Source organism: Protopterus annectens, chromosome 4.part0, assembly GCF_019279795.1.
Source record: "Protopterus annectens isolate FY-2018-M chromosome 4.part0, PAN1.0, whole genome shotgun sequence".
Lineage (NCBI taxonomy): Eukaryota > Metazoa > Chordata > Ceratodontiformes > Protopteridae > Protopterus > Protopterus annectens.
In genome coordinates this window covers 1,715,209,598-1,715,233,859 of record NC_056733.1, presented here as the reverse complement: position 1 = coordinate 1,715,233,859, position 24,262 = coordinate 1,715,209,598, and the positions used below count along the sequence as shown (strand labels likewise).

Sequence of the window (24,262 nt, the reverse complement as noted above, 5' to 3'; positions counted from 1 at the left end):
GAATGAAAGCTAATGATACAGTAGATCTTTTGAATGCTAAAAATTGTTACTCTTTTAAGTGATGTCAAAATTATGTATCCAGCTGTGTGTTCTTTTTTTAATTAATGTAATTATTGTTTTTGAAATGTCTTTAATGTTTTCTTCTCTAGAATATAATACATTATGTAGAAAAGTTTCTTACAAACTTTTACTTAATGCCATAGATTATCTTGGGTTATCACATTTATTTGTAGATGTTGGAACATTGAGCAATTTCCTAGTAGATGACTTGAGTTCACTATATGCCTCACTATATACATTTCAGGCAAATATTGGCTATTAGATAAATATGTATGTTTTTACAATGAAGTAAAGTTGTTTTAAAGATAACTGATGACTGAATTCTAAGCATCTCTGGTTTCATAGAGATGGTTAATGATGTGCTCTATACCATGGTGACATATGAGGTTTTTTTGCTATGCATTTAAATGGCTGCTGAAGCTTTTGTTGTGGATATAGTGCGAGACCTATGAGAAGAGTAAACAGAGGAGGGTAATGTAATTTTGTTCTAGCAAATATAACTTTATAACTGAGGAATACCTTGGCTTTGTATAAACTTTGAAATTTCTGCTTAATTTTGGTAGCAACATTTCATACAGATATTGATACAGATACAGATATAGATATAGATATAGATAGAGATATTATAAAACAACAAATCAAACAAACAAGAAAACTACACATGTTACCACCAAAGCAAATGTATTCCCCTAGTGCCTTGGCAAGAAGCATTCCAGGCAGGACAGGCAAGGCAAACACATACAAACATTTAAATGCAAATAAAAAGGAAATGATGTCGTAAAAAATAATTAACATTTAACCATTTAATTTTTCCAATTATATCCACTATTTAAACCATTATTATTAATCAAAGTATTAAACTGCAAAATAAAAACACTTACCTTATAATGGAAATATATTTTTCAATGACCCCTACACCTAAAATTTCAAGTAATTTGCTCAAAATAAAGGCTATGGATCCATGAATTTCACCTCTACATTCTTTAACAAAGTGTGTCACCAAAGGACTAACTTTATCTTTGTTTCTTATATTTCTAAGATGTGCTTTCATCCTAACCAAAAATGATCTCCTTTTTTCACCTATATAAAATAAATTACAAAGGGACCTAATAGCATAAGTTACAGTCCTAATAGTATAAGTAAAATTATACCCGATGTCTAACTTAATATGATTTATCCCACCAAAAAAGCATTACAAACAAAAGGACAAATAGTCTAACTACCATAAGGGACTGTGCCCTTGTAATTAACATCTATGTTTAAAGGGGTTTGGGGCAATTCAAAACAACTATGACATAAACAATTCCCAATATTTTTCCTCTTTGATAAGGGAAGTTAATGGGTCCCCAAATATCAACTTGCTCATAGTAAAGTAATTTACTATACTGTTCCAATTCCTTTTAATACTACAAACAATTTCATTAGATAACATATTAAACTGTGAAACAAAATAAAAATGTTTTCTTTTTTACCATCAGAATTAACGTTACTGGGGCCCTAAAAGTATTTCTGTTCTTTACTCCAATAATATTCAAAATGAGGTGTAACAGAGCATTACAAATATGCCTAATAATTTTCATCTCTAGGATAGTCTCTTTATAAAAATATTTCACTAGCTTACAAGAGTACTCCAAAAAATCATTTCTATCATTACAAAGACACCTTATCTTAAGAAATACACTTATAGAAAGGGAAGTCAAAATGTACTCAGGATGAAAACTTATGACAAATAAAAAATCTACAAAAGAAATATCCTTACAAAATATCTTGGGAAAAAAAATAGCTGGCCTGTAGTACCCCAAAGAGCAACATACAAATAATCAGTAACTGAAGAATGGAAGAATGCACTAAAAGAAAAAAAAAAAACTTTTTCTTTTACTCAAACTCCTTCTCCAGTTCTTTTATTTTTATATTTAAACATTGCATAGCATTAGAGAACTTGGTTGCACTTATATTTTCCATTAACTGTGCATAACCAGTTTTAATTTTAGTCGCTAGAATCCCTCAGTTAAAATCCGGACCCATTCATGTGTGCATCAGTGCCACAGCAATTCACCTTAGTGACTGTATTTTCTTTTCTGGGCCATGAAAGAGTTTTAAAAGCACAAAAGTATGCACCAATGCACGATAGCCCTCAAGTAGTACCGCATTTATTAAACCACATAATATCCACAATATGAGAGCTTTCATCTTAATACATTTACAAGACTTCTTCAGAAGTGGATATTTTGTGGTTTAATAAATGCAGAATATCATGCATCCATTTTTACATTTGTATTTTGCCGGTTCGTTTTATTCTGTACTAGTTTTAAAAGCACGTAAGCCCAGTAGTGTTTCTTTTAAGTGGATATAATAAAATGCATATATTATGTATATATTAAAATGTATCTTAGTTTCAGTCAATAGATTCATGTCCAGATCTTTAAGTGTTCATGTGATAAATTAATACTTTTGGCAAGTAAAAAAGATAAAAAAAAAAAAGATCACCACACTGTGCTTCTCTCAACTCATGAAATTCACTGAAAAAAAATTCAAAATGGCACCTCTTTGTCTATTTGGAAGATCATTATCACCATCAGCAATGTCCACAGAATCCTTCATACTGTATTGCATAGTATCCAAATGCTTATCAAAACTCTAGGCATCTAATTGAAGGCAGCCACCCATCTACTAGTTATATTTTAAAACAACAAGGTAACGCAAACAAAAAAAAAATACATAGGCTGCCAACAAATCAATTTTACTCCCCTAGTACCTCAGCAGGAAGCCTTCCAGTAAGGCAAATAAGACAAACATAAACAAAATTTAAATACAAATAAAAAGGACATTATATCATAAAACTAATTAACATTTAACCATTGAAAAACTTTTCCCAATTACAACCACTGGTTAAATCCTTAGAAATCAAGGTATTAAACTTCAAAATTAAAACACTTTCCTTATACTGCATATTTTTTTTAAAGTATCTCCACACCTAACATTATGAGTAATTTGCTACAAAATACAGACTGTGAATCCATGAATTTCACCCCATGTTCTTTAGCAAAGCACATTACTAAAGGGCTAACTTTATCTTTATCTAAGATGTTCTTTCATCTCAACCATAAAGATTATCTTCATATACATATATGTGTGTATATATATATATATATATATATATATATATATATATATAATGCACACACACACACACACACACACACACACACACACACACACACACACACACACACACACACACACACACACACACACACACACACACACACACACACACACACACATACACACACACACACAAACACACACACACACGCATGCATGCACACACATTACATTTTAGTTGGTTATTGTGAATATAATCCATGGGCTTTACTAATTTGTCTTTTTCAATGAACAACCATAATATTAAGCCAAAAACTGTTTAGTCTAGAGCATCAAATAAGGAAGTGTTGCTGCTGTATTAAGTCTTAGACGTAATATTTGAGTTTATTAAATAGTCCAGCAGTTGTTGATCAGTAAAAATTTCAAAGATCTTTGAAAATAGTGAATAAAAGTCACTTGCCATAGAACAAAAGATCACTTTGTCTATAGTTTTCACTGCAACCAAAGGGGTACCTTTTCACAGAGTTATTTATGTCTGGTTGTAAGGGTAGGAACTCACTGTTCCTTAATGTATCTGTTAATGAGGAAGAGCAGCTATGACTGAGAATCTAAGAAATCATTTGTCAAATCAATACAAACAACATGAAAACTAAAAGAAGTACATTTAAGATGAAAAATTCAGGAAAACATGGTGATTAGATACTCATTAGATATAGTATTTCTAAAGAGGGTCATGACAGATATCAGCAAAATGTTTTTCTACTTCTATGTCATTTAGTTGTGTAAAGGGTAAAGTCAACTGACATTGACCTGGATGTAGTTGGACATATCGATGTTGCTATTTGAGGCCAAATGTATTTTGTGTTATCCAGAATGGTTTTGCTTCCTTGTTCTGTGCTTCCTTAAAATTCTTATGGTCTAATTCAACCTTTGGCTTGCCAGTAATCATCCACAATCTTCTCTGTTAGACATTGATGATACAGTGTCACAGAAGATCTGGGAATGGTTTATGGATTTAATGTCTTTTCTACAATGTCGCTATTTCTTTCATGGTACTGAGAAAAAGAGTATTGAAGTAGGACGCAGCCTTATCCAAAGACAGCTTGAGCAAGGCTGATCAATTGATGAATTGAAGGCCAGAGTTAAAGATAAATGAAAGAAAACCACTCCATTTTCTCAAAATACAGTACCTCTGACCTTTGTACCCTTTGTACAATTTCAGACCACAGTTATCAGTAGTTGATCATTAGTTTTGTCTACAACACAAGCTAAAACTATTCTTGTTTGTAGTAAAGAAAATTAAGTAAAACTTCACTGTCTGTGATCATGTTGAGTGAAATAATGGTTGGAATCACAGTGGATAAATGGAATCATCGATCAATAAATACCTGTTGATATTAAGGTCTCCCAGAAAAAAATGAGGTAGAATGTAATACTTAGGATAATTCATTGAAAGACCTCATCCATTACAGGTGCATCCTATTTATTCATTTGACTGAATCAGAAATGGTCAACTCAATTAACTGAAAACACATTTTACAGGATCACAACTGATAGAAAAGTATAGGTGTTTATAGACAGTATGTTCATAGGTTCATAGGTTCATAGGTTCATACTAGGCTATCTGCCCTAGGACATTTATAAGCCTAGCCAGAATGTGTTTGGCTTTCGCCACGCATTTTAAATTAATTTTGCTATGCCCTTTTTTGAGGTTAGTATACTGTGCCTCTGCCTAACAGTGACACAGAAGTGATACCTGGGGTAAACCTATGATCTCCCATCCACTAATCAAGATTCCTCTTGAAGAGAGTCAATGAGGGACTCTGCCTAACCTGGACTGGGATTTTATTCCAGAGTGAAGGGAGCCTCTGGGTTATGAATCTGTCCCTCCAGCATGTCCTATTTATTTCAGTGCTGAGGTTCAAGTCTCTCGAGCGTGTAGCTCGATAGTATTTGGATTTTCTGAGGTGCAGCATGTCCATTAATTCCAGGTTGGACATGGCTTTATACGTCAGGAACAGATCATCTCTGAACAGGCGGTATGCCACTGAGTAGAGCTGGAGTTTCTTTAACTGGGCAGCATATGGCATCTGTTTGAGCCCTTTGATCCTCTTGGTGAGGTACTTTTGGGGTCTTTCCAGTTGCTGCAGGTGTCTGGTAAGGTACATCCCAAAAGGGGCATTGTACTCAATTATGGGCCTGATGAGGGATGAGTAAAGAGGCACGATGACCTCCCCTGATCTAGATGTGAATCCCTTCATGATTAGGTGGGCTATATAAAATGTTTTTCTAACCACTTTGGCCACGTGGTTGTCAAATGAGAGATTGCTATCAACTTGGGTCCCCAGGTCCCTAATTACTTCTTCTGTACTTAATGGATTACCACCTATGTGGTAATTTGTGGGCACTTTGTTTTTGCCAAAGGGGATGACTATGCACTTTTTGGCGTTTAGCTTGAGGCCATGGCTTTGGCACCAGTTGTCTGTAATTATGAGGCCCTTTTGGAGGATGCTTGTGTTGGCTGGAGAGTCTATTATGGCGCCCAGTTTGCAGTCATCTGCGAACTTGGTCAGCCACAGTTCTTCCGTGTTGGCCTGTACCTCCGAGAAATATATACCGAACAAGAGAGATCCCAGGACTGAGCCTTGTGGGACGCCACTTGTAACTGGTTTGGAGTCTGACATGGCTCCAGCAATTCTAACCATGTGGGTTCTGTCCTTGAGCCAGTTTGCAACCCATCTAGTGATATAGGGGTTTATATTTAAGCTGGTGAGCTTATCTATAATGCCCGAGTGGGGTATTGTATAGAAGGCTTTTGCGAGGTCCAGGTAGGCTGTGTGGACCACCTTCCCCTCGTCAATGGCCTTGGTGACTGTTTCAAAGAAATCAACCAGGTTTAAGAGGCAGGATCTGCCCTTAACAAAGCCGAACTAGGTAAGATCCAGTGTCTGTAGGTCCCCAATATCTTTATTTATGAGGTCCATGATGATCCTTTCCATAGCTTTGCAGACCAAGCTAGTCAGGCTTATGGGGCGATAGTTTCCAGGATCCATTGAGGCACCACCTTTGTGGAGAGGCACCACAGTTGCTGTACGCCACTCTTTGGGTACATATCCTGTAGTAAAGCTGAGATTTAACAGTAGTTTTATGTTTGGGTTTAGCTCTTCTTGGAGTTCATGTAGGACGCAGCCCGGGACACCATCTGGTCCCATTGATGCTGTGTTTTTTTGCTTTGGAGAGGGCGGCTCTTACCTGAGCATCTGAGATGTCAGGGGGGCAGCACTCTGCTGGGATAGATATTTGCCCTTTTGGTGGGGAGTTTGCGCTGAACCTGTCAGCTAGGATGTTGGCAATGTCTGTGGGTTTGGTGTATTTTTTGTCATTTTGGACTAATTCTGAGCATATCTAGGAATTACCACCCAGGTTCCTAACATAACTAAAGAAAGCCTTGTGATTATCCTTAGTGTCCTGTGCAATTTTCCTCTCGAAGCTGACTTTAGACGATTTTATGAGTGCCCGTAGTTTTTTGCTAATACTGATCAGAGATGCCTTCCCTTTTTGGAATTTTGCTCTATCATTTAGTAGCTTCCTCCTTCCGTTGTATAGTTTGTTTATGGCTGGGGTCCAGCAGACAGGACGTCTGCCTTTGGAGGATTGGGTCTTGGTTTTATTTGGGATTGCATGATCCATGCATTCCTGAAGGTGTTCATAGAATGCGTTTATAAAGGATTCTGCGGTCTGGGCCGTATTTTCCACAGGCCCAGGGACTTTGAAGGATTCCACCTCGGTTTTGAGGAGTGTGAAATTTGCTTTAGAGAAGTTTTTCACTGTGGTTTTCTGGGCAGGGGGTAGTGTCGGGATGTGAATATCCAGAGAGATTAGTTTATGGTCTGATCTTACCAGTGAGGGATACACTTCTGGTCTGGAGCATAGAGTCCCCATGTTGGTGATGATCAGGTCCAGTATGTTTTCCCCTCTTGTGAGAGTGGTAACAAGTTGTTCCATAGCATTTGAGTTTATAAATTCTAGGAACCTTTGGGCTAGGGTGTTGGAGCTAGAGTAATGCTCCCAGTCTATGTTTGGGTAGTTGAAGTCGCCCAATATAATGGTGTTTGGAGAGACCTTCATATTTTCCAGTGTTCTCAGGAAGGCCGAGTGGGGTTCCTGGGTTAGGGAGGGTGGTCTGTAGCAGGCTATAAACTGGAAGGCAGTTTTACCCACTGTTAGTTGCACATGGATAGTCTCTGATGCTTCATGCTGTGCCACCAACCTGGAGGTGTGGGTATGTTTGACGAATATTGATACTCCCCCTCCTTTTGTGGGTCGGTCCAAGTTTTGGGGCCGAAAAGCATGGTATGTGGTATAACCTGGCAGTGCTGGGGTGCTCTCGGGAGCCTTGAACCAGGTTTTTGTTACTGCACAGATATCAATGTTCTCCATGCTAAGGAGAGTTTCGAGTGGTGCATCTTGAGGTTTAGACTTCTGGCGTTGAGTAGCATTGACAGTGTAATTTCTGATAATAGAAGTTATTAGGGAAACGAGTCTTGAGTATGTAAGAAACTGGCAAAGGCCACCTTCATGTCATAACCCCAGATCTGTAGATGTTTGTGTTTGTGCACCAGTACTGATTCACTTCATGTAATATTTTTTCTTTTCACTATGGTTGTGTGACTGTGGTGTTATTATATGTAAGAAAGGGATATGGAGGATACCAGACATTGTGTAGAATGTTTTCTGTCAGCTGTAATTCAGTCAAATAAGTTTTCAGTCAGTTGTGTTCAAAGCTTTGTGATCCAGTCAAATGAGCATTTGATCAGTAATTTAGATCTATATTTACTTTACCAAAAGGAAACTGATTGAACATTAAGATTTACCAGGCTATGGAATGGTGATTCATCATTGGGACAAAGGTGAAATTCCTTAAGATTCCAAGAGCAGAATAAGTTAGTTCTTACATTTATTTCATTGAATTGCACTTCTTTAATGCATATAATTGTGCTATGCAGCCAATCTACTACATTTTGGACTGTTATAAAGCATTTTTATTGCTTCATTGCATTTGTGTTCTGTTTTATACTGTTTTAAATGCATTTTTTCATTGCTGTAATTGCGTTTTTAATGAATTACTTAACTGTAAACTGCTTTTTCACACAGAGAGTGGTATTTTCTGTTTGTAAGTGCTCTATCTGTGCTTTTCTGTGCATTTTTTGTGAGATTTCTCTGTTATAGTCAGGTATCATATAACTAGTTTGTTTGCAGTTAAAATCATTCTCTAGTCTCCTTGCTCCTTTATCTGTTTAAAACTTTCATTTAGTGGCTAGAGCTAGTAGCTGTAATAGTGTTAATTACTGCAATTGCATTTTTACTGAATTGCCAAATTGTAAACTGATTTTTCATACTTAAACTTGTATTTTCAGTTTGTGAGTGCTCTATCTGTGCTTTCCTGTGCATTTATTGTGAGGTTTCTGTGTTTTACTCAGGTAGAGTAATCTTTATAGAGGCCTGCTGTTATCCAGGTCTGGTAGTTTTTTTTTTTTTTGTTGAGTTTCCTGTGTTTCTGGCAGCCATCTTCTGCTGATAGTGTCTTATCTTCTTTGTTATTGAGAGTAACAGGGTTTCCTCGGTGGCCTTGCAGTTGCCCGCCCATGCTGTAAATTTGATCTGGAACACTCCTCCCAGTCTAGTGTCATTAGCTCTTTCTACCTAATACAGAGAGAACATTTGAGAAGGCCAACCCCATTAGGTTCTTAACCTTGACTTATCTTCTGTTCCTGCTTTTTCCCTTTCCACTTTACTAAAAAAAAAAAAAAAAAAAAAAATTGCTAGAATCCCCTTGTGTTCTGACTGAGTGTGCTTCTCAGTTGATGAATATTTTTGGCACTTTTTAACTGTTCAGAGTTGAATAAAGCAATAATTGAATTCAGTTCAGAATACAGTTTGAATAAATTGCATTTATTTAAACTGCATTTGCTGTAATATTGCTACACACTCAAGTGTGCTAGCTTTCATTGCACTTGAATTGTTTTTAGTGCTGTTTTAGTTGCATTTCTGTAAGTTTTAGTTGCCTTTCTGTAAAAAAAAAAATCTAAGCTTGTTTCCTGCCTTTCCTGCAACTAGTCTAGTCCAGATACAGATTTGTTGTATCCAGGACTGTATGTAAGCTTCTGAGTCTCCCCCACCAAGCCTTACTGTGTTGGAAAGAAACCTTCTAGCTTATCAGTGGGTGCAGTAAGCACTAGGTAGCCTGCCTACCAAAAATGGAGTGGTTTCTGGCCCAGAAATTGCAGTTATTGGCAATGTGGGTACTTTTTTCCATCTCTCTCAACTTTTCTGGTTTAAAACCGTGTTTTAACTTGTTTCCCACTTTTCCTGTAACTAGTCTAGTCCAGATACAGATTTTCTGTATCCAGGACTGTTTGTAAGCTTCTGAGCCCCCCAAGCCTTTCTGTGTTGGAGGGAAGCCTTCTAGCTTGTCAATGGGAGTGGTAAGCACTAGGTAGCCTATCTACCACAAGAGGAGTGGTTTCTGACCCAGAAAGTGTAGTTTATTGGCTGTTTGGGCAGTTTTTCCATCTCTTTCAACTTTCTGGTTTAAAAGCCCATGTTTGCTCTTTTCCCGCCTTTCCTGTAACTAGTCTAGTCCACATACAGATTTGCTGTATCCAGGACTGTATATAAGCTTCTGAGCCCCCAAGCCTTTCTGTGTTGGAGGGAAGCCTTCTAGCTTATTGGCCGTTTGGGCAGTTTTTCCATCTCTTTCAACTTTCTGGTTTAAAAGCCCATGTTTGCATTTGTTTCCCACCTTTCTTGTAACTAGTCTAGTCCAGATACAGACTTACTGCATCCAGGACTGTTTGTAAGCTTCTGAGAGGTGCCAAAGTCTTCCCTCCCCTTTTTCCCTTAGATCTGCTAGCTCTCTCCTCTCCTGCACTTTTACTAGCTTATTAGTCTAGCACTTTAGCAGACACTGCCTTCACATAAAAACACAACCACCTTCGTGGAGGCTCTCAATAAAACTCTACCCAAACAGCAGAGACCTCCAAGGCAGAAATGCACTCGACCACCACAACACAGCACTAATCACGAGACACATAACTCTCCAAAACAGTGTGCCACTCAACCAAAGCCCCTAAGGCAAAACAGCATGCCCAACACACTAGTCATAGGTGACTCGATAGTGAGGCACACTGATGTCCCACTCACTAGGTTGAATAAGAAGAAAGTAACAGTCAGCTGCCTGTCAAGTGCCAGGATCCACCACATAACACATGCACTCAGGTCCCTCAACAACAGGTACAAATATGACTTTGTCATTGTATATGTGGGTGTGAATGACCTGAGATGTACCTCCCTGGACTACATGAAAAGAGACATGGAGGAGCTCTCAGATTATGTAGCCCAGGTGGGTATGACCCTAGCCCTGAGCAACATCCTACCATCACCCAGAACAATACCACAGTACAAGCAGAAAATGATTGATTTCAACAACTGGCTAGGTTTCTGGTGTCATTCTAAGGGAATCCAGTATCTATCTGCCTGGGATGATATGAGTGACAGACCTAGATGCTTTGCCAGAGATGGCCTGCATCTGTCACCCCTGGGCTTCCGGATACTGCCAAGGCTCTTGCCACTCATATAGTGCCTTTTTAGGCAGTGTTCCAAAGAACAATTTACCACTGTAACAGCTACAAACAAATGCAATCTGAGGGTCATGCTGCTCAACACTAGAAGTCTAAATCTCAAAATGCACTCGCTTGAAGCACTCCCTAAAATGGAGAACATCGACATTTGTGCTGTAACAGTGTCCTGGTTCAAGGCATCAGAAAGCAACCCTGCACTACCAGGCTATAACTCATTCCACACCTTTCAGCCCCAGAACTTGGACGAAAGCTCCAAAGGCAGTGGAGTTTCCATATTCATAAAGGATGCGCACACCTCCAGATTGGTATCCAAACATAATGCTTCAGAGATACTTCAGGTGAAGCTAACATTGGGTAAGACAGCGATTCAGGTCGTAGCATGCTGTAGGTCCCCAACCATGTCCCAAGACTAACACTCCACATTCCTAAGAACCATGGAGAATATTAGGGTCCATCCTAACACTCTCATACTGGGAAACTTCAACTACCCCTCCAATAACTGGAAAAACTACTCATGTACCAATACACTTGCCCAACATTTCCTGGAATTCATTAATTCCAATGTCCTGGACCAGCTTATTCTTACTCCCACTAGAGGTAGCAACATTTTTGACCTGGTCATTACTAACATGGGCAACTGTTGCTCTACACCAATAGGCAACTCCTCCCTGGTTAGATCTGACTACAAACTAATTACCTTGGAAATCCACATCCCTTGCAGTCGACTCATCCATAAAGGTAACCACCATGCAAAACTTCTCCAAAGTTAACTTTGGGCCCCTAAAAATAGAGGTGGATAACTTCATGGCACCCATGCAAATGGAGAATATTTGCTTGACCATCGAATCATACACCAACGCACTGTCCAAACACATACACAAATGCATGGATCTCACCATACCCAATAGAACCAATACGCTCTACTCCAAAAAAGGCAGCCAATCTGGTGGTCCCCTGCCATAAACAAACTCTACAACAGAAGGAGGAAACTGATGCTGAATAAGATGAATTCCAAAGACTGGAAAAACTCCCTTATTAGCCTCAACAAAAAGTTGAGATCCCTCATCAAATCCTCTAAAGCTAGCTATGAAAACAGAATTGCAGCAGATAGTAAAGACAACCACAAGGCCTTCTATAGTTATGTAAAGGATCTCCATACCGATACCCAGATTTGCTCTGAGCTGCTGCACAATGGTACCTCCTATACTGAGCCAACAGACATTGTCAATATACTGGCCGACAGATTCAGTGACAGCTTTACCCCTCTTTAAACCCCCAAAGGACCAATCACAATACCAGTAGATTGACAAACACCCAATATTACTGCTGCACAGGTTAAAACAGCACTGTCCAAGGCCAAGAATACAGCTTCTATGGGATCTGACAATATCCCTGGCTGTGATCTACATGAACTACAGAGTGAACTGGCACCTCACCTGTGTAGCCCATTCAGTCACAGCCTCACCTCAGGTTCTGTTCCTACCGAATGGTGCACTGCTACAGTCATCCTTCTCCACAAATGAGGAGTGACTACAGACCCTGGGAACTATTGCCCCATTAGCCTGATGAGTCTGATATGCAAAGCTATGGAATGCATCATCATGGACCTAATAAACAAGGATATAGGGAATCTCCAAACTCTGGATCCCACACAGTTTGGTTTTGTGAAACGTATATCATGCCTGCTCAACTTGGTCAACTTCTTTGAGTCAGCCACCAGAGCTGTGGATGAAGGCATGGTGGTTCATACAGCCTACCTTGATTTGGCCAAGGCATTTGATACCATTTCCCACTCAGGAATCATACAAAAACTCACTAAGCTAGGCATCAACCCCTATATCACTAGGTGGGTTGCAAACTGGCTCACAGCTAGAACCCACAGTGTGAAAGTAGCTGACTACAAATCACACTGCCGACTAGTCACAAGTGGAGTCCCACAGGGTTCAGTCCTGGGTCCTCTCCTGTTTAGTATCTACGTCTTTGAAGTCCAGGCCAACACAAAGGGACTCTGACTGACAAAGTTCACAGACAATTACAAGTTGGGAGCTATTATTAACACCCCAAGTGATGTTGAAATCCTACAGAATGGCCTCACTGAGACCAACGACCTGTGTCAGAACCATGGCCTTAAGCTCAATGCCAAAAAATGTGTCGTCATTCCCTTTGGGAAAAACCCAGTTCCCATGAATTACCACATCGATGGAAGTCAATTGAACACAGAAGGCATTCTAAGGGATCTGGGACACAGGTTGACAGCAACCTCTCTTTTGATCACCACATTGCCACTGTGGTCAGAAAGTCCTTGTATGTGGCACATCTCATTACTTAGGGTTTTGCATCATGGAAGAAGGAGGTCATTGTCTCCCAATACTCTTCCCTTATTAGGCCAATCATCGAGTACAATGTCCCATTTGGCAAGTACCTCACTAGACACCTGCAATAACTGGAGAGGCTGCAAAAGTATCTCACAAAGAGGATCCTAGGCCTTAAAGACTTGTCCAATATGGACAGTCTCAAAAAAACTCAAACTATTCTCTGCCTCATGATCTCTGCTTGACTTACAAAGCCATGTCTGACCCATCTCTGTTAGAAATGCTACATCTAAAGAAATCCCAATCCCTCTGCACCACACGGTCCAGAGACCTCAACCTTATAACAACAATCAACAGAAAGTGCTGGAGGAACAGGTTTATAACCCAGAGACTGCCCATGCTATGGAATAGACTTCCCATACATGTCAAGCAGAGCACCTCACTGACCCTCTTCAAGAGAAATCTTGATGTGTGGATGGGAAATAGAAAATTCACCCCGGGGATAACTCCAGTGGCTCTACTCGACAGAGGCATTGGGAACTAAGGCTAGCTAGCATGATGCCAGGGTAATCCTATGGCTAGGCATGTAAAGGCTCCAGGGTCATTAGCCTATTACACGCCTATGAACCTATGAACCTATGATCAGTAGCCTATTGAAAATAATACAAAAAAGAAAAAGATTGTATTTTGCAGGGGACAAACCCCCTGGCATCACTCATTTGTGGAATAGTACCCCTTAACGCTCTGCTAATTATATATACCAAAACTGAAATTGTTCTATAGTGGGTAAAGAGCAAATTCCCCAATCCATACTGTACTTAGATCTTGCACAGAAAAAAAGTTGTCATGATTGATCAGCTGATTTTTGATAAGCTGTTCCCAGCTTTTTTTTTCTGTTTGACAGTTGGAATGTTCAGCCAATTATTGGTATCCTACACACACACACGCACACACACATATATATATATATATGTGTGTGTGTGTGTGTGTGTGTGTGTGTGTGTGTGTGTGTGTGTGTGTGTGTGTGTGTGTGTATGGGTGTGTGTGTGTGATTCAAATACCTATGTAAAATATATATTATTATACAGAGTATGGAAGCCTGATGGTATTGTTTGTGAATTAAAGCAATACACTACAAATAATCAATATTCAGTGACCTGAATTTGAGTATCACATGATCTCCACCTATATATTCATTTACAGTATGCAAATTATTTGTACAAATGAAAGTTCTCAGGGTAACATCAGATGGGTCTTCCGATGACTGAAGAGAGTGATTTCTTTGTAAACATGAAATTGTTCAGGACAATCCACGATCTCAACAAATATAGCTGATTTATTTTCACTTTATTATTCAAATTTTCAATATTGCAGAAATTAAGTGCATTATCATAGTGTTCCACAATACTTTTTACTTAGACTTTCAGAATATTTATAATTGTTCACATTATTTCTATATGGCACAATGTTTTAAGACAGGATTGTCATGTGAAAAGAGGGACAGGTAGTAAACATAGCCTGAAAATAAATCAGTGACATCAGTTGTTCTTATAGATTAAAAAAGATCAAATAGTAGAATATTAGAATGTGCACACTGTCATGAATGCATCTGTTACTCCAAAAGTTATAATCCTGACTACAATGGGCAAGCTTTGTGTAGGACTCAGTTTCTCTGGTGTATGCTGAGAAATATGAAACTGAGTGACTGGTGACCACCTCTTGTCTCAGAGGAGGAGTCAGTGGTAATATCTTGCCTAACACTACATCTGAAAGAGACCAGAAAGCTAGTCCCACATACAGTAAATATGATTAGAAATGTTGTATGATGATACCACACACTGCGATTCAATATGGTGTTAGTGTGTGTGTCTGGGGGGGGCAATCATAAAATGTGTCGATATTTGCATGGATTACATCTATTTTATGTTAAAGAAGCCTGGAAGCTAGGGGAAGAAAAATAAATTATTTCTAGCTATGGATGATAGTCACTCTTTCACTTGCTCTCACCTTTTACAATGTGCAAATAAAAGTAAACTGCAAGATGTAATCCTCACTTGAAATAACAGCCCTCAAAGGATGATGTAAAGTGCTATGTTGGGACAGTAAAGAACAAATACATCAATAAGGTACAAAAGAGTTTGATGGCTAGTTTGTTGAGAATAAAAAAAGTGCATAATGGTCATCAAATGCACAAGGAGCACTATTGCCACACCCCTGTTGCAAAACAGACTGTAGTAACACATTACTGATTTTCACCTTCAGGTAATTTAGGGAAAAGGAATACAATGACTTGAATGGTACTTATATTCCCTTACATTTAAACAAATGGACCAATGGTTTAACAGTTTTGCAGTGATTTTTTATAAAGATGGTGGGGGGACTCCCTTATCATCAGGGAGAATGGGAACTTCCATCTTGCTTATATAATCTTTTTCATTTTCTTGAGTTTCAGCCAAGTTGATTTAGTTTATTAAAATTTCATAGGTTCATAGGTTTATAGGTTGGTACTTGGCTATCGGCCATAGGGCCTATGCAAGCCTAGCCATAACAATTCCCTGGATATTTCTTCCCACAATATTTAATTCTCTGGACCCCTGTCTAGCTGAGCGACTGACAGGATCCCCGGGGTGAATTTCCTATCTCCCATCCAATCATCAGTGTTCCTTTTGAAGAGGGCCAATGAGACGCTCTGCTTGACATGTATGAGCAGTCTATTCCAGAGTATGGGCAGTCTCTGGGTCAGGAACCTATCCCTTCAGCATGTTTTGTTCATTGTGATGACAAGGTTTAAATCCTTGGAGCGTGTGGCTCTGAGGGATTGGGATTTCTTTAAGTGGAGCATGTCCAACACCTCAGGGTTTGACATGGCCTTGTATGTTAAGCAGAGATCGCCTCTGAGTAGACGATATGCCACAGAGTATAGCTGGTGTTTTTTTAGAACGTCAGCATATGGCATCTGCTTTAGGCCTACGATTCTTTTAGTGAGGTATTTCTGTGGCCTCTCCAGCTGTTGCAGATGTCTTGTGAGGTACATACCAAATGGGGCATTATACTCTATAATAGGTCTAATGAGGGATGAGTACAGTGGAACAATGACCTCCTTTTTTCTGGATGAAAATCCCTTAGTGATGAGGTGTGCCACATAGAAGGATTTCCTGACTGTTGTGGCGATGTGGTTATCGAAAGTGAGACCACTGTCCACCTGTGTTCCTAAGTCTCTCATCACACTTTCGATGTTTAGTGTCCTGCCACCTATGTGGTAATTCATGGGTACATGTTTTTTTCCAAAGGGGATAACTATACATTTCTTGGCATTAAGCTTGAGCCCATGGCTCTGGCACCAAGCATCAGTTTCTGTAAGGCCCTTTTGTAGAATATCCACATCATTTGGGAATTCAATAATGGCTCCCAGTTTGCAGTCATCTGCAAACTTTGTTAGCCAGAGTCCCTTAGTGTTGGCCTGTACTTCAGAGAAGCAGATGCCGAACAAGAGTGGTCCCAGGATTGAACCCTGAGGTACTCCACTTGTCACTTGTCTGGAGCTGGATTTGGAGTCGACTACTTTACAGTCTGGGTTCTGTCAGTAAGCCAGTTGGCAACCCATCGAGTGACGTAGGGATTTATGCCCAGCTTAGTAAGTTTATCTATGATTCCAGAGTGGGAGATGGTGTCGAAGGCCTTGGCGAGGTCCAGATAGGCTGTGTGGACTGCCGTACCCTCATCCATAGCTCTGGAGACTGATTCGAAGAAGTCAATCATATTCATGATACAAGATCGGCCCTTCAGAAACACAAACTAGGTGGGGTCCAGTGTTTGAAGGTTGCCAATGTCTTTGTTTATAAGTTCCATGATAATGCTTTCCATGCCCTTGCAGATAAGGCTTTTCAGACTGATGGGATGGTAGTTCCCGGGATCCAAGGCGGATCCTCTCTTGTGGAGCAGAATAACTGTAGCTGTGCACCACTCAGAGGGCACAAAGCCTGAGGTGAGGCTATGATTAAACATGACACTTAGGTGAGGTGCCAGATCATTTTGTAGTTCATGTAGTACACAGCCTGGGATGTCATCTGGTCCAATGGATGCTGTATTCTTAGCTTTGGAGAGTGCGGTTTCTACCTGTGTGGCCATGATTATCGGAATTTGGCAATCTTTTGGTATTGAGATGGGCCCTTTAGGGGGTGAGAGGTGGGTGAAGTTGGCACTTAATCGATCTGCCATGATATTGGCAATGTCCTTGGGATCAGTATATTTAATGTCATTCTGTTGTAGCTCTCTTGTGGTTGTCTTTGGAATCTTTGGCAATTTTATTTTTGTAACTAGCTTTTGAGGATTTTATGGGGGATCTCAGCTTCTTACTGAGGCTGGTGAGGGAGTTTTTTACATCCTGGGATTTTCCTCTTTTCTGCAACAGTTTCTTCCTTCTGTTGTATAGTTTGTTTATAGCAGGGGACCACCAGATTGGCTTCCTTTTTTTGGAGAAGAGCATCTTTGTTCTAATTGGGATGGCACGATTCATGCATGAGTGGATGTGCTCGTACAGCGCCTTATTGTAGGATTCTGCAGTCGAACTTCCATATCCCGTCTACGTGGGTGTTGCGAAGTTTGTCACTTCTGACTTCAGTAGTATGAAGTTGGCTTTGGAGAAGTTTTTTAAGGAGGTTTTCTTACTGGGGGGTGGGGGTGGGATGGGGATATCAAGAGTGATTTGCTTATGGTCAGACCTGACCAATGAGGGGGTGACCACTGGTGTGGAGCATCTATCTCCCATGTTGGTAATGACCAGGTCTAGGATAGTGAAGCCCCTGGTGCGACAATGGATTAGTTGATCCAGGGCATTGGAATTTATGAATTCCAAGAACCGTTGGGAAAAGGAGTTGGTACCCGAGTAGTTTTCCAAATTAATGGCAGGGTAGTTGAAATCACCCAGTATTAGGGTGTTTGGTTGTATTTTAATATTTTCCAGTATGTTTAGAAAGGTGTAGTGAGTATCTTGGGGCATGGTGGGGGGATCTGTAGCAAGCTACAATTTGGATTGCAGTCTTACCTAGTGTTATTTGCACCTGGAGAATTTCAGATGCATTGTGTTGGGCAACTAGCCTGGAGGTGTGAATATCCTTGGTGAATATGGACACTCCTCCACCTTTAGTGTTTCAGTCTTGGTTTATGGCTGAAAAGTGTGGTAAGAATTGTAGCCTGGTATTGCAGGGGTGCTCTCTGGAGCCTTGAACCAGGTCTCAGTTACTGCACAGATATCGATGTTCTCCATTTTTAGGAGTGCCTCAAGAGAGTGCATTTTGAGGTTTAGACTTCTAGCATAGAGTAGCATTACCTTCAGATTTTGCATGTTTGCATCTGTTACGGTGATGGTTTTATCCTTTGAACCTTGCCTAAAAAAGGCACTATAGGGGTGGCAAGAGCTTTAGCCAGTAACCTGAATCCCAGGGGTAACAGGTGCAGACCATCTCTGGCAAAGCATCATGGTTTGTCGATCATGTCTTCCCAGGCAGACAAATACTGGATTCCCTTTGAATGACACCAGAAGCTTAGCCAATTGTTGAAGTCAATCATTTTGTCCTTATACTGTGGTATCATTCTGGGCGAAGGTAGGATGATACTCAGGGCTAGGGTCATACCTGCCTGGGTTACATGATCCAAGACCTATTCCATGTCTTTTTTCATGTAGTCCAGGGAGGTATATCTCAAGTCATTCACTCCAGCATGGACAATGACAGAGTCGTATTTGTACTTGTTGTGGAGTGACTTGAGTGCATGCGTTATGTGGTGGATCCCGGCACCCAACAGGCAGCTGACTGTAATTTTCTCCTTGTTCAGCCTGGTGAGTGGGACATCAGTGTGCCTGACTATAGAGTCATCTATGACTAAAGTGTTGGGTACATTGTCTTGCCTTAGGGGCTGTTGTTGGGTGGCACACTGGTGTTGTGAGCTATGTGTCACTTTGGTTGTGACTGGTGCTTGTTTGTGTTTCGGCTTCAGAGGTCCTTGTTGCTTGGGCAGGTTAATGTTAAGGGCCTCTGCATATGTGGATTTAGTGTTGCTATGTGTGGGTGTTGATGGTGTGGGTTTTGAAGGGCTATGAGTTGCTTGAGGTGTAATTCAGGTGTTCACCTTCTCTTGACTGTCTAGCACAATCTTGGCCGGAGAGAGCTTTGCTTCCAGTTTGGCTATGTAAGTGCATCTCTCGCAGGTTGCAGTGTTGGGTGGTAGGAGGAGAGGATTGTCTGTGTACATGAGGCAGTTGCTGCATTGCCCCAATATGCCCAGATTCCCCAGGTGGACAGGAGAAATCACCGGAAGCTGACCCATGGACATGTTTGTTTAGGTGCTTTTTTGTAAAGTTTAAGAGCTGTTTTCCTTTACCTTTGCAAGGTACTTTGCAATTATAGGCTGTTTAGTGCCTATGATTAATTTCTCCTTATTGACAAGGAGAGCTGAGTGCTTGTATTAGTTTCAGGCTTCCTAGTGCTTCCCAGCAGGGTCTAGAGCAAGTGCTAGTCACAGGGGTTCAGATTTTAGTGCTACTACTGAGAAATCAGCTAGTTCTAAGGGAAAATTTGAAGAGCAGACTTTCTGGCACCTGGAATATTTTAACTTGTAGCCGCACAGTGCTGCACAATGTGATAAATGTGCAAACACATGCGTTTTTAAGCCAGAAAGTTGAAAGGGATAGAAATCAGCCCAAAAAGGCTAATAAAATTACAATTTCAGAGCTGGAAACCACTCCTCTAGCGTTAGATAGGCAGTACATTGCTCACCAGTCCCACTGGTAAGCAGTAGGACTTCCCACTACCTCACCAAGGTCTGGATAGCTCTGAACACAGAAAATAAAGTCCTGAGACAAGCAAAGCCTGAGATATGGACTGGCTAGGAAAGGTGGGAAACGAGCAAACAAGATAGTATTTTTTTTTTGTTGTTGAAACAGGCTAAACAATGCAATAATACAGTAAATAAACACAGAAAAGGCTAACACACTTGAGTGTTTAGTCCTAAACAGTAAATGCAATTAAAACTCTACAAAATTAGCAATTTAAACCTTTTTAAATGAAGCAAGGCAAGTGCACAACTGAAACGATTTAAGAGGCAGTAACTCAGCAGAATAACTAGCTAGTCTACATATACAGAGAAATCTATATATACAGAAAAGCAGCTAAAACACACAAACTCTTCAGATGCAGTGCAACCTAGAGCACTTGAGTTGTAGGAATATTAAGGTAATTACAGTTATAATAAATGCTCTAAAATATACTCTATATTTCCAAAATGTTTGAGAAGCACAGTCAGAACACAAGGAGATTCAGGCAATTTTTTTTTTTTTGAAAGGGAAAAAGGAGAAACAGAAGGCCTTATCAAATGTTCTCTCTGTATTAGGTAGAATGTGCTAATGACACTAGACTGGGAGGAGTGTCCCAGATCAGATTTACAGTAGGGGCGGGCAACTGCAAAGCCACTGCAAAGCCACAATACTAAAGCTATTAGCCTACAGACAGTAAGCACTACAGAAAGTCACAAAATGAAAGTTTTTAAACAGATAAAGGAGCAATGAAACTCTACAGAATGCTTTTAACTGCAAACAAATCAGTTACCCATGCAGATTTGTTAATAGCAATAACATACACTCAAAAACGTTATAGCAGGCAATACAAAGTGCTATATATAAATTGCTAGAAACAATAATCATTATAAATAATTAAAAAAAAAACAGGATACTTATGTATCAGCTAAGAGTTGTAGTCAACACCTCTCCTCCACTTTGCTCAGTGTGTATAGACAGAAACCCTCTCAAAGTTAGGACTTAAATACCAGAAGATACAACCTTAGACAACTTTTTCTTTTTTCTTTTTTTCTTTTTTTGTTTTTTTTTTTTTTTTACAAAAACATAAAAGAACCAACCCCCACTAGCCAGCAGCCAATTAACACAGTCTAGCCATGGTAAAGGAAGGCTTCAGCTAATTCAAGATGGCCTGTTCATGTGTTTTGAACAACCACTGTATAAACAAACAAGCCCAAAGCCAGCAATTCTGAACTAGGACAATACTAAAGCTATTAGCTTACGGACAGTAAGCACTACAGAAAGCCACAAAATTAAAGTTTTTAAACAGATAAAGGAGCAATGAGACTCTACAGAATGCTTTTAACTGCAAACAAATCAGTTACCCATCCAGATTTGTTAATAGCAATAAAATACACTCAAAAACTTTGCAGCAGGCAATAAAAAGTGCTATATATAAATTGCTAGAAACAATAATCAGTATAAATAATTGAAAAAAAACAGGATACTTATATATCTCAGCTAAGAGTTGTAGTTAACACCTCTCCTCCACTCTGCTCAGTGTGTATAGACAGAAACCCTCTCAAAGTTAGGGCTTAAATACCAGAAGATACAACCTTAGACAACTTTTTTTTTTTTTTTACAAAAACAGAAAAGAACCAGCCCCCACTAGCCAGCAGCCAATTAACACAATCTAGCCAAGGTAAAGAAAGGCTTCAGCTAATTCAAGATGGCCTGTTCATGTGCTTTGAACAATCACTGTATAAACAAACAAGCCCAGGGCCAGCAATTCTGAACTAGGACAATACTAAAGCTATTAGCCTACAGACAGTAAGCACTACAGAAAGCCACAAAATGAAAGTTTTTAAACAGATAAAGGAGCAATGAGAGTCTACATAATGCTTTTAACTGCAAACAAATCAGTTACCCGTGCAGATTTGTTAATATCAATAAAATACACTCAAAACCTTTGCAGTAGGCAATAAAAAGTGCTATATATAAATTGCTAGAAACAATAATCAGTATAAATAATCGAAAAAAAAAACAGGATACTTTTATATCTCAGCTAAGACTTGTAGTCAACACCTCTCCTCCACTCTGCTCGGTGTGTATAAACAGAAACCCTCTCAAAGTTAGGGCTTAAATACCAGAAGATACAACCTTAGACAACTTTTTTTTTTACAAAAACACCAAAGTCATATTTGTCTGTTGGCAGCCCAGTTTCACCTCATGCAAAATAAAATAATGTCTCTGTCCTCATGCACTATTATGTTCATACTACAAATGGCAACCTTTGTCCCAGTCGTACCTCAAATTCTTGATTCACTGTAGTATGATGGGGAGAGGTCAAACGTACTGCATTCAACAGAACTTAAATACAATGCTTGTTATCCCATAAGCTGTGGCCAGTAAATCTTTCAATGGATACTTACTCACACTGAAGGGGACAGTTGCACTTCAGCTCATCGTGTGCAATTTTATATTCATACTGCTCAACACAGTTGTCTGAGAAGAAAAGAGAAAAGGTTATGAGTGCATAAAAAAATCAGTTTTAAATAACAGCTTGTGTTGTGAGATATTGTCTTGTATGAACCTGTTACTAAACAACAACTTGTTCACAACTAGAGAAAATGTGGCTGATAGCATATTTCCCAAATTTGTGGGAGAGAAAAATTCTGAACTGTTACAGCATAAAATTTTGAGAAGCAGAACAATGACACAACTCTGTCAAGGACATGAGTAATTCTTTGAGGTAACTTAGTAATAACCTGAACCAAAGAGCATGTGTGTGATAATGAGTGTATAGGTAAAGCACAGATTGCCAGGCACCAAAATGGATTTTTTTTTGCCAGTATTATTCCAAAAAAGCCAGAAAGCCATCTTTCATTCCCAAAGGGAAAAAAATTAAAATCACTCTGTCTGAATATACAGACTGCACTATATCAAGTCTGATACTTTATTCACAAGTACATTGGCTGTAACAGCAAATTAATATAATGGAGATATACTTCAGAGATGTAGATCCCCTCTTGTTCTTTGATTCATGAATTCACTAACTTTTATAACAGGATCATACAAACTTGTGAGTAAAGTAATTAAATTTGAAGTGGGTGACTAGATGTTCCAACACATATGTACCAGGTTTATATGACTATACCCAAATATTTTGGGTATGTAAACTTGCATGTGTATTCTACTTAACAACAAAAATTATAATAAATCCTCTTAACTTGCTTTATTCAAACAGCTATGATTTTTCTTTTAGTCCTATCCAAAACAATACACAAGCACAAGTGTCTACCTGTTAGTCCTTGACATACAAATACAGTTTTGCACAGTAAAAGCCAAGCATTGCCATTTGCTGAAACAGTTTACATTTGCAGTAAGGAGTTACATTAGCATTCTGTAGAACCAAGTATGTCTGCATTTCTGAGTTATGGCTTGTAAAAGTCTCATGACCTTTCATGCAAATAAGCACTCATGCAGGAGTTCATGTGTCCTCCAGCATTACACATCATTTTCCAACATGTATGTTTTGGTGAATGCTCTGAATTCTTTGACAGGTATTCATTGCTGGAGCACATACTAGGAGTCAGTCGCATCCTGAATTAAAGCTCCTAAAGGCATGTATCTTAAGACATGCAGAAATACTTTGGTGCTGCCTGCAATACAACCTGCATCTGAAGTGTTAAGTTTTCAAAGTGACTCACTGTATAGTGTCACATTTGGAGGCTATCTCTACAATTCTTGTGATAATTCCCCATGGTTATGTGTTTGTAAACAGGAAGTATTCTTTGGTGGTGAACACATGTAGACATGTAAACTTTTTTTTTCAGTTTTATTTTATTTTGTTCTGAAAGCATTTTCTATTCTCTAGCTGCTGTTTTTTTCACTTCATGCAGTACTATACAGAGATTAGATAAAGACTACATAGTTTTTTTGACAACTCTACTCCCCACACATCAGGTATCCTGTTCTGTACTACACCAAATGCATACTTAGGTCCTTACATTTATTTGTATTTCTCTTCTTGCTTTTCTCTAGAAATGTCATTGTCCTGATGTCCCTTTCTTTTCAGAGCCAAGTTCTGAATAATATACTAGTAGAATACCTAAAACCATTGTGCAGCTAGACTGGCTTATATGGGTCAGCTCTGGCAGCAACTATTTATTTATTTCAGTTTGATGACTGGGGAGGTCCACTGGGCTCAAGAGCCCATTTTCAGTAGAGGCCCGGGGAGAAAAGCTCCACATTGCATAGTAAACACTGAAGTGTAACGGATTAAAGTTACGATTCAAAGATGCAGATGCATTAAGATACAACAAATTAAAATTAATATTTAGGATACAGATAAATTA

General features: G+C 39.3%; 1 protein-coding gene across 1 annotated transcript in view; it reads right to left on the bottom strand.

Annotated features, from left to right (window-relative positions):
• LOC122800480 (amiloride-sensitive sodium channel subunit gamma-like) overlaps positions 1-24,262 on the bottom strand; it is a 313,290-nt gene that overhangs the window by 124,985 nt on the left and 164,043 nt on the right. The window contains exon 6 of the mRNA XM_044069921.1: positions 22,337-22,409. Within this exon, the coding sequence (XP_043925856.1) occupies positions 22,337-22,409 (73 nt within the window). The remainder of the gene's footprint in view (positions 1-22,336; positions 22,410-24,262) is intronic.